Raw genomic sequence first — 12,763 nt, 5'->3', positions numbered from 1 at the left:
TAAATGAATGCAAAGAACTGTGCCAATGATTCTCTGGAACTTCTTTCTGCACTAGCTGTAGTTTTTCTCACCTCAGTTTTAAACAAGCAAATAGTCCAAGATCCAACTAGAGTTCAGAGATCTTCAGAAGAAAGGAAAATAAGGAAAACATAATTATTTCAATAATAATTCCATTGTAAGTCTTTCCTGAGATATGGAAGCCAAAGTTGCAGTTAGTCTTTTGAACACCAGTTCCCATTCCACTACCAAAGGACACATTTCACAGCACACATGCCATACTCTCAAGCTCCTGAGCCTGCCACCTGGTTTCAGAATCACAGGGCAAAGGGGACAGCCTGAATGGCTCATGCAGAGACAGCATATCCAAAAAGTCTACATACATTTCTTTACTGTTTCTTGTGAATAGGAAATGTTACCTCAGCAAGTCGCGAGTGCTTGTGAACGTTCTCTCCTTTCTGCACGCTCGGAGCAAGCTGCTGCAGCACGCCTCGGCTGCTTGTGAGGGCACGGGTCAAGCGAGCAAACTTTCCCCAACCTCAAAAAAAAAAAAAAAAAACCATGCAAGATTATATACATTACAAAAGAAAAATTTGGAAGCATACCCCATAAAGTTTCTCATTATTAAAAAAGAAAAGTTAAAAGAAAAATAGAGCAAATATAGAGCAAATTGTATTAATGCTGACCACAAGGGAGTATAATTTAGCCACGTATCAGAAAAAAAGTGAGTCACAGAAAAGGCGGCAGGGTGGTTAAGTAACAAGTTAAGTAACAACTGCAGTGGCTTTGTGTTCAAGGGTTCTACAAGAGTGCATTACACAAATGGCATCTTTTGTAAAGATAAATGTGCGCTGTATAATAATCTTCTATTAAACCCAGTGATCAGATTTGAACCTCACAGCCCTGAAGACACTCCAGGCTAATAAAGATGTAGGACTAGAATCAGGCAAAATGAAAACCAGAGCTGCCTGTAACAGAAATGAGTCTAGCCTCAGATGCACTGAGTGTAGTTCTGGCATAAGCAAAGAAAAGCATATAACATAACAAAAATCAGAGCAAAGTGAAACAAACAAAATCTTTAATTTTATCCTCTCTAAACAAAAGAGGAAAATATACAAATAGATTTTCTCAAACTGTAATAAAACATGTAACAAATTCTGGCAGGTCATATGGTGAATTTTAATTCACAATTTTTTTGCAGTAATTTCAAATATCATTCAAAATAGAAGGCTTGAGTGACAGACACATGAGCTAGCTTTAACTATAACCTTTATGAGCAGTACTTTGACATGACAGAAAAAGTCAGGCAGAGTACACGTCTGAGTATTTTTGGCAGTCTGAAAGGAAAGTATCAGTTCATTTGGTCTCAATCTTGAAAAATGCTAGCACCACCTGCAAACTGTTGAGCAGTCTCACCTCCTACTCCAGCTGAGGGTGCTCAACACTTTGCAGACCCAGTTCTTAATGAAATCCTGCTTCTGGAAAAATTTCCCTTCACATTATAATTTCATCACCAACAGAAATGATACTATTAGCAGTGACAGTTTTTAAAGACTAGCCTGACTTCAGGCTGCAAGTGATCCATAACAAGTAAAGGAATATGAGTAGTTAAAATCCTATCCACTACTTAGAACATAACCTTGTTTGACATCTTACCCTGATGGAGTTTGCAGGAACATATTTGGCAATTTGACGAGTGGTCACAAAAAATAAACAAATTGTATGAATTGGCTCTTGAACAAAGTCTTCCAGACCAGACCTGAAAAAACTGGTCTTTAAAAATATACAAAACAATGCATTTACTAAAGGGAAAAACCAAATTCATCATAACTCTCTAAAATCAAGAATAAAATTGAACATTTTCTTAGGCCTTGAAGCCCACTTTAAAGGAAGCCTGGCACAATTTAATAACTAACCTGAACAGAATTAGTCAACTCTTTCTGGCAATATTCAGCAACAAGTAGATCAAGTGATTTCCATCCAGGAAGCTAGATCTTTCCTGGTAAACCCATGTGAGTTTAGCTACTATAGAGCAGTATTTCTTAAAGAAACAAATCAACATGACAGAATCTTAGCAGAGGCAAGTCCATACCTGTTGTAAAACTGACCCAAGGCACTTTGTTTTTCACAACACATTTCCATAGATTGCGGTTTATTTTCTTTTTATAGATATAAAGAGCATTCTTTCTCTGTTGTATGTGAAGAAACCTAACTATAGTTCATCAGCTGAGACATGAATGCCTTACTATCTTTTCATTAAAGACAGTGGAGGTTAAATGAATGGATTAGGTGAGAGTAACCAATCATAATGGCCAATCTTTGGCTAATATAAATCAAACTAGAGATTGTGAAGCCAACATAGCTACAGCAATTTACACCGACACAAGCTTTGTCTTTCAAAAAAATTTTGTCAGCGCTATTACATTTTCCTCCTGTTTCACAAGGCCAGGGAGAAAGGCTATCAGCATGGGTAGACTTTCACTCGTGTAAATCCAGACTGAAGAGGAACGAGGAGATTTGTCTCAAGAGGCTGCTAGCTCCAGGCCGGTGGGACGAGTGAGGCAGCGGCGCCAGCCCCGGTCCCGGCGCTGGCCGTGGTGCTGAAGTCGAGTCCCCGCCGTGCCGCGTACCCAGACGTGCAGAGTTCCAGCTTCATGTGGGAGCTCAGACTCTGCCTCCCTTACCAGACCTGCAATACTTTTTAATGTCAACTACAGTAGATAGTCTCTTTTTCTAGTCCTAAACAGGATGATCATCCATTTTCCTGAAAGAATCAAAATTTGATTCAAAAACAGCAGAGTGCCTTTTTTTTTTCCCTATCAGCAGTTTTTCCAATAAGTGGGCTATTTCAACAGAAACACAGAGGGCAGAAGAAAAAGAAGCACCTCACTTGAGTTTTCTTGCACAGAAGCATTGTCAGACAACTCTGCAGGCAGGGTTTGTGGCTATGAATGCTGAGCACCTTCGTGTACCTTCCATCTTCCCAAAAGCCATCTACATTTGAAAGGCAGAGTGACAGAGCTTAACACGGTCCTCTGTCTCAGCATCTCCTATAGGCACCTACTCTTCCCTGCATGTTGCAAATATCATGTGGGGGGGCTAAGTGGTGCTCAAACGCGCTGTTCCACAAACATGAGATCTGTTACCACATACTTCAAAGTCTGACCTGAAAATGATATAACCGTACAAGCAAGAGACTATTTCAGTAGGCAGTTTAGGTTGGTGGGTTTTTTTGAACCAGAGCTGACCTGAATCCGGGAGGTTTGGAATATATACACTTATACCCCCTCCATACACTGGGTACACTACATAGGAACCCAGTTGGAAGTTACACAAGCCATTGTATAATTAAACATCTCAAAATATGCAGTGAATCTGTGTATGAATCTCATTTTTAGGACAGGACAATTTCTTTCTTGTATGGCTTTTATTTCTTTTTTTTTTTCTTTTTTTTTTCTTTTTTTTTTTAAGTGAAAGGAAGCATAATTACACTGAATCTACACATTGCGACACAGGAAAAAAAATTAAATGGAGATGGAAAGCCAGTACTAATCCTATCAAATGATAACTTCTCTAACACTTCTTGAAAAGACAGCCGTGCCTATTGAACGTATTATAATTTGTCCTTTGGAAGACTAAAGACGGATATAGTCTACAACAAGTCAGACATTTATCCAGTGAAGTCAAGTGAAATAATGGACTTAAGGCACAAAACAGAATATAAGCATTATATTCCATGTGTCACAGAGCTGGTCACAGGAAGAAAACTGAACTTTCCAAGACAAGAAACTAGGTTCCAGAGTGGTGTAGGAACACATTGATGTTAGTTCTGCTAGGAAAGGGGGACCAGATGATATGGATTACATGTTCTCATTCAGCACAAGCAGTTAATTGCGAGATCCCTACATCCATTGTTTTCATCTGGAAACAGACAAAGTGAAAATTAAATTGAAATCCAGGGACTCTATGCAATTCTCATTCAGGCATATAGATTCCTCGAACAGGCAAGAACTCACACTGTTTCAGAGAAGACAGCTTAGAATTTGGGAACAAAACATAAGCCTGGATGCCACCCCCATGGTTGTGCTCTCATATGCTTCTTTCTCTCTTTGATTTGAACCTGTTTTCAGAACTGACTGGTATCCTTTCTCAGTTCATCCCTGCATTATGTTTTCTGTAAAACAATCAGAATGTCTTCAGCTTCAAAAGGATAAAGAGCCTTCAGGATTACAGACCGACTCCAGTTGTCCCACATTCCTTGATGCTCTTTCAGTCTTTCTCTATTTCATTGCAAACATCTCAGTAAAAGCTGCTCTTGAAAACATCCCAGATGCCTGCAACAAGGACAAAAGCTGTCTCCTGAACATTGTTTCATGGGGAAACATTGCATCAGAACAAACTTTTGGGATATTTAATGCATCAAGACTTTTATTTCTTTAAGGCATTAAGCCTCATGTAACAACCCTCTCAGGCAGAAGAAACCAATCTTCTCTATTCTGAGATGAGCATGAGCTGTTGATACTCTGTGATTCTGTGAATCCTCAACACACTACCTATTTAACTCAGGTAAGTATTTGTTACCTACTAATACCTTCAATTTGATAATGATGAGTCACAAATTCAAACATTATTTACCGTGGCAGTTACAGAATCCTTGTTATCAAGTTGCTTCTATAATTTACACATTCCCTAGAGTTAGAAAACAAAGGCACAGCCTGCTTCAGAATAAGCTACTTTAACCACAAGTATATTGATCGCACAGAAATGTGTAAACGCAAGCAAATAAGAATTCCAGCATTTATCTCCTCCACTCCACTGGTACCAGTTTTGTTTTCTAGCATGTCACAGATCCCTGCTTACACCCACCACACCCCTCTACAGTCTGACTGCTCCTGCCCTTTAAAATTTCATAACTAAAATTGTGTTATTTTTCCATCAGGAGTGGAAAAGCACACTGAAGTTCTTAGTATACTCACTGCTTCCCTTTCATTTGTTTCCTTTTTAAGACACCAATTTATCTAGATGAAAGCAAAGTATAACAATCAAAATATTTCAAACACTGGCTTTGCTCCTATAAATACGTATTTAAAAACAGAACAAAAAATTAGGAAAAAGAAAAAGGAGAAACAAAAAGGGAAAAAAGTAAGAAAGGAAACATCAGGTTGGAGTTTTCCCTGAATCAAGATCAAGGCAATCAAAATACTATTTTTTGTGTATCTTGCTTGTGATGCAAAGCACAGCCTACCTGCAAAATGAAATAAAGCTTCTGCAGAGGAGATGATAACTGATGATGGCTACAAAACACTGGAGGTTACAATAACTAGGAGAGTAACAACCATTTTCCCATATAATTCAGAGACATCGAATTTGATGGCCTTTTTTTTAAACAGAAACAAAATTTAAAAACAAGAAAAATTAAAACCCAAGGCATAATTCCCAAACTTTTATACAGCAGCATAGATGAATCTCAGTATGTAGAGATTACGTCATTACATTGTATTCACAGATGCAAAACCTGTTACTTACTAGCTACTCAGACTGCATGCAGACTCTTTACCTGAACAAGCTACTGTTTTCATAAAGCGATGCATTCCGCTTTATATACTATTCTCAAATTTCACATACTTGGTGTGTTAGATCTCAAATCAAAAAAAAGACATATACAGACAAAACTCATTGATTGCATATACTCTGAATTTCAGCTAAGAAGGTGATCTATCACTACCCAAGCCAAATTTAGCTATGATATCACTTGATTTTGCCTACTTATTCCAGTAAATCTATTTTTTCCTGATTTTTTTCAAAGGGGCAAACATACAGGGAATGATGAAAATAGGGTGTTTTAAAAAAAATATATCAGCAACATAACTGACACACTTTTTTTTTGTTGTTTTATTTAGAATGAGCTATGTTTAAAGCACCTGCATTTAAAAGCAAATTTAACTAACTTCCGCGGCAGTCATAAGATAAATATCTACTGAATTACCTGAAACAACAGATTTATAAATAGAAGCCTACTTTTTTTTTTTTTTTTTTAACAGGACTTCAGAAACGTTGTTGTTGCACCTATTCCAATCTTTGAAATTATTAATTTTAAAAAATGGACTAGGAATGAAAAACAGTACTGGGACCTATCTTTCTCTAAGTCACCTTAGGATAAAAGACGCCTATTAATTTTTGCATACCAGTCAATAACCTGTCATTAGAGTGCATCACTTTGCACTTAAGGAACGACTACAACATTCAGCTAAAATATCATGCTTGATATTGGCAGCAGATGATAGAAAACTAAGATATACCATAGCTAGGCAGGCTCAACCTGACTGATAAGCTGTTCTTTAACCATATTCCTGTACTACATAATGTTTTTCTCTACAAAGACATACAGGCATTGATTTTAAAGAACTCAAATGCTTCATTCTGTGCCATCCTGTAACTATGTAGGTAGCATGTATACCAAAATACCTGCATTTGAAGCAGATATTAACTAGTAATATCCACAGCAAACTGATTTCATGTAAAAGCACAGCAAAGGAGTAGTTGATAAAAAGTGAGAATGGAAAAATAATTGATTTAGCAATCAATTCTCAGTTTAAATTAATAACAATTAATATGTAAATTCTGAGTGTTACATTTTTAGATTGGGAGCTCATTTGCTTTCCTCTATTCTGAAATGTTTCCAGGAGAACTGCCACCCTTCAAAAATGTGCTACAAATTTCCAGAGGAATGTTGTATACCATGCAAAGAATGCGCCCTCTGCTAAGCTCAGGTCTGTAAAAGCAATGATTTTTCAAAGCAGTGAATGCAATTTTGCCTTTTTTTAGAACTTCCAACATATTTTTCCCCTCCGTAAGTTCCAGAACTCATTGCGGACAATCAATTGTCTAATATTCCACATCTGTTTTTTTCCCCTCACAGTATCCAGTTGCACAATGAGTTCTAATATTAAAGACATAGTCACACACATAACATTCTGTTTTGCAAATTAGCTCTTCTTTTCCAAGGAACAGCTCATCTAGCCATCAAATGACTGACACAATATCACCTACCCAGTCCACACATAAAATTCCAAAGCTAGCCTACAGGAAGTAATTTAGAGAAGAGAGGAAGACATAAGGAATAAATTAAGGATTAGAAAAGAATGCGTGATTTCATTTGTATCATGTCTGATTTGTGTACACAGCAACAGGGAGTTCCATTGGCATGAAACTGGTGGAACTTCATCAATTTTAGGAGATTCAGAAATAATATTTGCAACACTTAGTTAGTACGCAAACCCTTCCATACATAGCAGCAGCACTTAGGCAACACGTATAGAGCTCTGTATCAGTGGGCTCTGAACAATAGGTCCAGTTCTTCTGCTCTGTCTGTAACTTTCAGTAAACACTTAGCAAGTTTCCATGGGCCACATGAACAAATTTTGCTTATCAGCATCTTAACTCTTCTGCAAGTTAATGCACTTGTAAATAGACTTAATCTTTGTATTACATTGCTTTAGATACAGAACTGCTAAGAATTACCACAACCAGCATGATCTCAAGATCCAACAGAGGAAATGGAAAAAATAATAATAAAAAAAATTTGTTTTCTTTCTTCAGTAATACTTCTTTTTAAAACAAATAAGTTGCAACACTTCCCTCTTTTGAAAGTGAAGGACAAACTCTTCTCACAAGAGCACAAGTCACCACTACAACTAAGGATCCTCTGCAAAACCAAAGAAAAAAGGCACAGATACCACTCCTGAATGGAAGTCCTGCTTATCAACTGAATAAATGAAGTAATGGCTCTCACTCCCACCAAAAAAACAAGAGCCAGCTTTACTGCATCATGCTGATTTATCCTTGCTGTCAGTCCTCATTAGGACACACTGAAGACAACTATGCAGGGGAAAAAAAAATACTGTAGACTCAATTTTTCCAACAAGATACATTTTTTAGTTTTATTAAAGCACTGAAAAACCAAACAAATAGCATTCAAAAGGAAAAAAATAACCCACATAGCTTGGAAGAGGGTATGTTTGTTAAGGTTGTACTTCCTTTTTCATGGTAACAGGTGTTTCCACTTTGAGCAACTGCATTTTTAAAGAATAATATTTTGAGAATAAATGTAAATCAATTCACCTTCACAGTAAGTTTCCTGTTTAATTTAATACTACAAATATTATTAAATACTACAAAAATGCAAACAACAGGAGAACTTACGTCTTTATTCACCCCAGAGGACGCAAGTCTATGTAATTCTACATGTGGGTACAAAAGGTCTAATTCTGTCAGGATCTGAATCTGAATGCAGGTTTATGCCTGTCTTACATCTGAGTTTGCTTCCAGATTTCTAGGGTGTCACTCAGCAAAGGGTTAACAGCAAAACACAGCAATCCTACTTCACTCAACCTGACAGCTTGAACCTGATTCAACTTAAGGCTATGAGAATATTTTCACAGATGTGAAAGAAAACTAGTCCTGAAGTTTAATATAAGAATTCTATAAGAATGCTGAGTCATGTCAAGCCAGGCAGAATTTAATTATTCAGATCATTGTTTGACAGGATTAATACCTCAATTTTTGCATACGGTGTCATAAACAATTTTTACAGGGCCCAATACCCTTCAATTCCCTCTGAGATCAAAGAGGCAGTTAAGCATCATCGTGACTGCTTGAAGGCCATGCTGGTACGGGGATTAATAATGAATTTTAAAGGGAGAGCAGCACCTATTTGCAAAGCAAACTCAAGTTCCTGAAGCACTTGGAGTTTTCATTAGCAATTACCTGTTTCAGCACAGGCCAGAGCCAACTCCCTTAGGAAATCGATGCAGCCATTCCTTGCACATAGCTGTGCCACTAAGGGCTGCATAAAAGTTATTTTAACATCTAATCCTGTGACTTTAAGTCTTTAAGTATTTAAAGGACTTCAGCTTTTTCAAGACCAGGTCAAATGAATAACAGCAGAATAAATATAGAATTATGAAAAAGACAAACCTTTACATGAATCATCCTCAATGGGCTGCTTGAAAGCCGTTATGTCATTGAAAGTGCAAAGAAATAAAACCACTTTATCCTGCTCATTTCGGATTGGAGCAATTTTCACAAAGAACCAGACAGGCGTTCCTGGAAACAAACATATCAAAAAGTTTGTCAGTGGTAGGCAGAACAGCAAGTGTGCTAATTTAGATGTTTACACTTCCAAATCAGCCATCTGTAAATGTTACTTTAATGTTTTGGGAGTTTTGCAAACACCTATTAGGAAAAATGACAGAGTAGCTGACAAGAGTGTTAGTTAAATTCTGTGTTCTACCTCCGATTAGCTTTTCAGTCTTCAGGAATTGTTTCCTACTTCTGGGCTTCATCTATAAAGTCAATACATGAACTTATGCAGTGCTTTGAAAGCTGATAGAAGAGTCCTACGTACATGCAAGGGTGCATACAACACAGCTTTGCTGGTTCTGTGCAAGCTTTGAAGACAGGTCAACAGTGCCTAAACCACAGCCATAACAGTCCCAACTCAAGAGCATGACCATTTTGGTTGGCTTCAGTCTTCGCTAGGAGAACACCATCCCCTAATAAGTATGTCTGTTCTGGAAGCTCTGGCCTTGCCTGCAAATCCTCCCATGGAAGAGAAATTCTTTGCAAGTTGCCTTTCGGTTTGACTTTTTTCTGAGCTTGCTCAGAATCACTCCGGTGTGAAGCAGGACTCCAGTGAATTCAGAAGAGAATAAGCCATCAGGACTAGGCCATGTGCTATGGATGGAAATTAAACTGTACTGCATATAACCACACTTTTTTAAATACTTCAGTAGAAAAACTCCAAGTGAAAACTGCTTGAAAGATTAAAGCCTACACAATACAGAAAAAAATGCTCCCAGATAATGATCCTTCAGATGCTGCTGTCAATTTTCCTTAACATCTGTCCACACAGATCACCTTGAGGAGTGAATCTGCCAGTCAGACTTGACTTTCTGTATTTCCAGTGGTTCTGCTGAGGCTGCTGAAAACTCAGTAGTGACAGCAATTAAGTTCTGTTTAACAAGACTGTGTCTACCCTCCCATTTCACAGGAGTCAGCACAACGATGTTTGTAACTTGAGTAAGTAGCTTGGAGGGGTCAGAAAAAAAAAAAAAAAAAACAGTAGGCTCCTCTGTGTCATAGCATGGCATTCTTGAAGGCACCATTATTTTCTGTGCACTCTTAATTTTAGTCATAGAAAAATGACTAATTGTACATGTTTTCATACTGTCCCTATGCCCTCTGTGATGATGAAGAAAAATTCATCATTGCTTTTGCGGACCTAAGATTTAAGATCCAAAGAGAGGATTCAAGCTTGCTTGCTGTGAGTAACATTTCTCTCAGGTTTTCCCTTGTGAGCTACGTATGACAGAAAAGTCTACGCACAAGGAACCAGTACAAGATATGAAAATCAGCAGGTTTTGGCCATAGCAGAAAGCCAGAATGAATAGTATCGCAGCTAATTTTTGTTACTTGTGCAGAACAGCCTACTTCATAAAGGGTGATCCTAGAAGAGTATTTCTTCTCTTTCTTGACCACAGAACCCACATCTAGGCTAGAGATCAGATTCTCTTTCACATGAATTACTCAGTGTTTTCACTTGACTACTGTACAGTGTATTTCATGCAACAACTAGGGCCACTTGTGTTTCCTGACTGTTAAAGGTTCACAAGGAAACCTGAGGTAGTTCACAACAAGCAAAGGCAGTATTTTTCCAAATATGCTAATATAATGGAGCATGTTGCTACCCAGTGCCTCACCTGGCTGTCTCCCAGCCTCTGTGCTTAGCAATCTTTTTTGGCCACAGAAAGGCAGGACAACTCCAAGACCTACGGACAACTTCCATAAATGAAGTTTGATTCCCCACTGAGCATGTATAGCATAGGCAGTTTCAAAGCCTGCATGAGCTTCCATACCATATGTACAGCCACCTCTATAAACAGCAGGGTATACAATGCAAGGAGTCCTTCACTAAAAGAGCAGAGAAATCCAAATCGAATTACTGAGAGACATTTCTGAAGCAAATTCAGGGATCAATATCATGGGGGTTTCATTTGTGTTTGGCTTTGTTGTGGCTGCTTGTTTGGGTTAGTTGGTTTGTTTCGGTTTTTTTGTTTGTTTGTTTGTTTTTGTATTTAAAAACTAGCACACCTGAATGACCTCCTCCAATAAAACAAGCAAACAAAAATGCTAAATGCAAGAAAAGCTTCAGCAGAGTAACTATGGCTGCAAAATCATCACTAACTTATTAATGAGCTTAGAAGACGCTGCAAAGGACTCAACAGTCACTTTCAAGGCAGTAATCCCCTTTATACTCTCCTTTCTCAAGAGCTACTAAAACTACTTATCTCCATTTCTTCTTGCCTACTTGTTCTTCCCAATTTCATGTGAACTGTTCTGAAACTGATTAAATCCATACATTGGTTTTCCTTTGACACTTTGGTGACCAATTACTTTTAATTTTACCCACTTCAACATTGTTCACTAAAACTGCAGCTTTTTTTTTTATCAGCCAAGATCTCTGTCTGCAGCCTACACGCTCTCACTTTTTGATTAGGGATGTTTTTCCTTTCCCCAGAACAGTTTGCATTGTTTTGTTAGTTCAAGCTACAGGCATTCTCCCATGGGCTGCTCCTAATACTAACCTTGTGCAGCCAAATTACACATATATCTGTGAGAGTCAGAGATGAAGTATCAACTACTACTCCGCTATGGAAGATGCTGTAACACATCACTGAAACAGAAAGGATGCAGTTCATCATCTTATTCTAGCTATTTTTTCAAATACACTGTTATATGCTCCTTGTGACTACGTTACAATACATTGTTGGATGACTTTTCTGACATTACAAGTACAGAAAGAGGGAAGACTTTTCCTGATAACCTGTAGAAGGCTGCTGCAGGCCAAGGAGCTTATAGCAGCAGGGTTCTCACCTTCTGACTCCTTCAACTCCCACTCCTGTGCTGCACTATTTCTTTCAAAACAGAAAAACAAAACCCTTTTTATCTAGGACCAAGTATAGATCTTCACCATCTGCCCACTGGCAATGAGAAAGTGAGAAAGAGTCAGCTCTCCTTACTAGCTAAAAGTAGAAATTTCTGATGACTGGCATTATCTGGGGAACCTTATCATTTCCAGAGTGTCAGAGTGGCACAAACAGGATGTGTGGAAAGTCAAAATGTAAAGTCAAGGTGGAACGCACAGTCTGTGTAAATCGTCTTCCAATCTTGCACCTACATAGTAACACAGAGACAGTAGAAATAAGTAGATGGACAATTCTGCCAGGCTGTCCTATATGCCCCTCCAACGCTACTCAGAATTTTTACCCACAGTGTGTTCGACAGCTTGTCAGTCTCATCTGGAAATAGGAGACAAGTGGATTTAAAACCACAATCATGAGGTGAGTGCTCACAGAGCTGAGCTACACGGGCTTTCCACAGTGCTCTGCAACTGGGAGCTCGTTAATAGCTGAACTGGGATCTGAACTCTGGGAACACACTGAGAGGCTTAGCCAAGATGTGGTTGTACTCAGCTTTTTTTCCTGCATACTGGTTTAATTATCAAAAGAATTTTACTTTTTTAAACATTAAACAGTTTATTTAACTATTAAACAGGAAAGCTTAAAGTATAAACCAGCTATAAATCAGGTCGGAAACTAGGATTTCAACCTCCTTCAGGCAGCCTTCATACTCTTGGTGTCAAAGCGGATGTCCCTGTTCAGCCAGACAATCACTACTAGCAGGAGGCACACATCAGGCTATTCTA

General features: G+C 38.2%; 1 protein-coding gene across 1 annotated transcript in view; it reads right to left on the bottom strand.

Annotated features, from left to right (window-relative positions):
• The window catches only part of KCNH1 (potassium voltage-gated channel subfamily H member 1), a 182,140-nt gene that overhangs the window by 150,493 nt on the left and 18,884 nt on the right, over window positions 1-12,763 (bottom strand). The window contains exons 4-5 of the mRNA XM_021393204.1: window positions 8,974-9,102; window positions 417-535 (exon numbers count right to left, since the gene is read on the bottom strand). Of these exons, the coding sequence (XP_021248879.1) occupies window positions 417-535; window positions 8,974-9,102 (248 nt within the window). The remainder of the gene's footprint in view (window positions 1-416; window positions 536-8,973; window positions 9,103-12,763) is intronic.

The sequence above is a fragment of the Numida meleagris genome, chromosome 3 (genome assembly GCF_002078875.1).
Source record: "Numida meleagris isolate 19003 breed g44 Domestic line chromosome 3, NumMel1.0, whole genome shotgun sequence".
In the NCBI taxonomy this organism is placed as follows: domain Eukaryota; kingdom Metazoa; phylum Chordata; class Aves; order Galliformes; family Numididae; genus Numida; species Numida meleagris.
The sequence above is the reverse complement of the archived record's forward strand: the minus strand, read 5'-3'. Positions and strand labels throughout refer to the sequence as shown.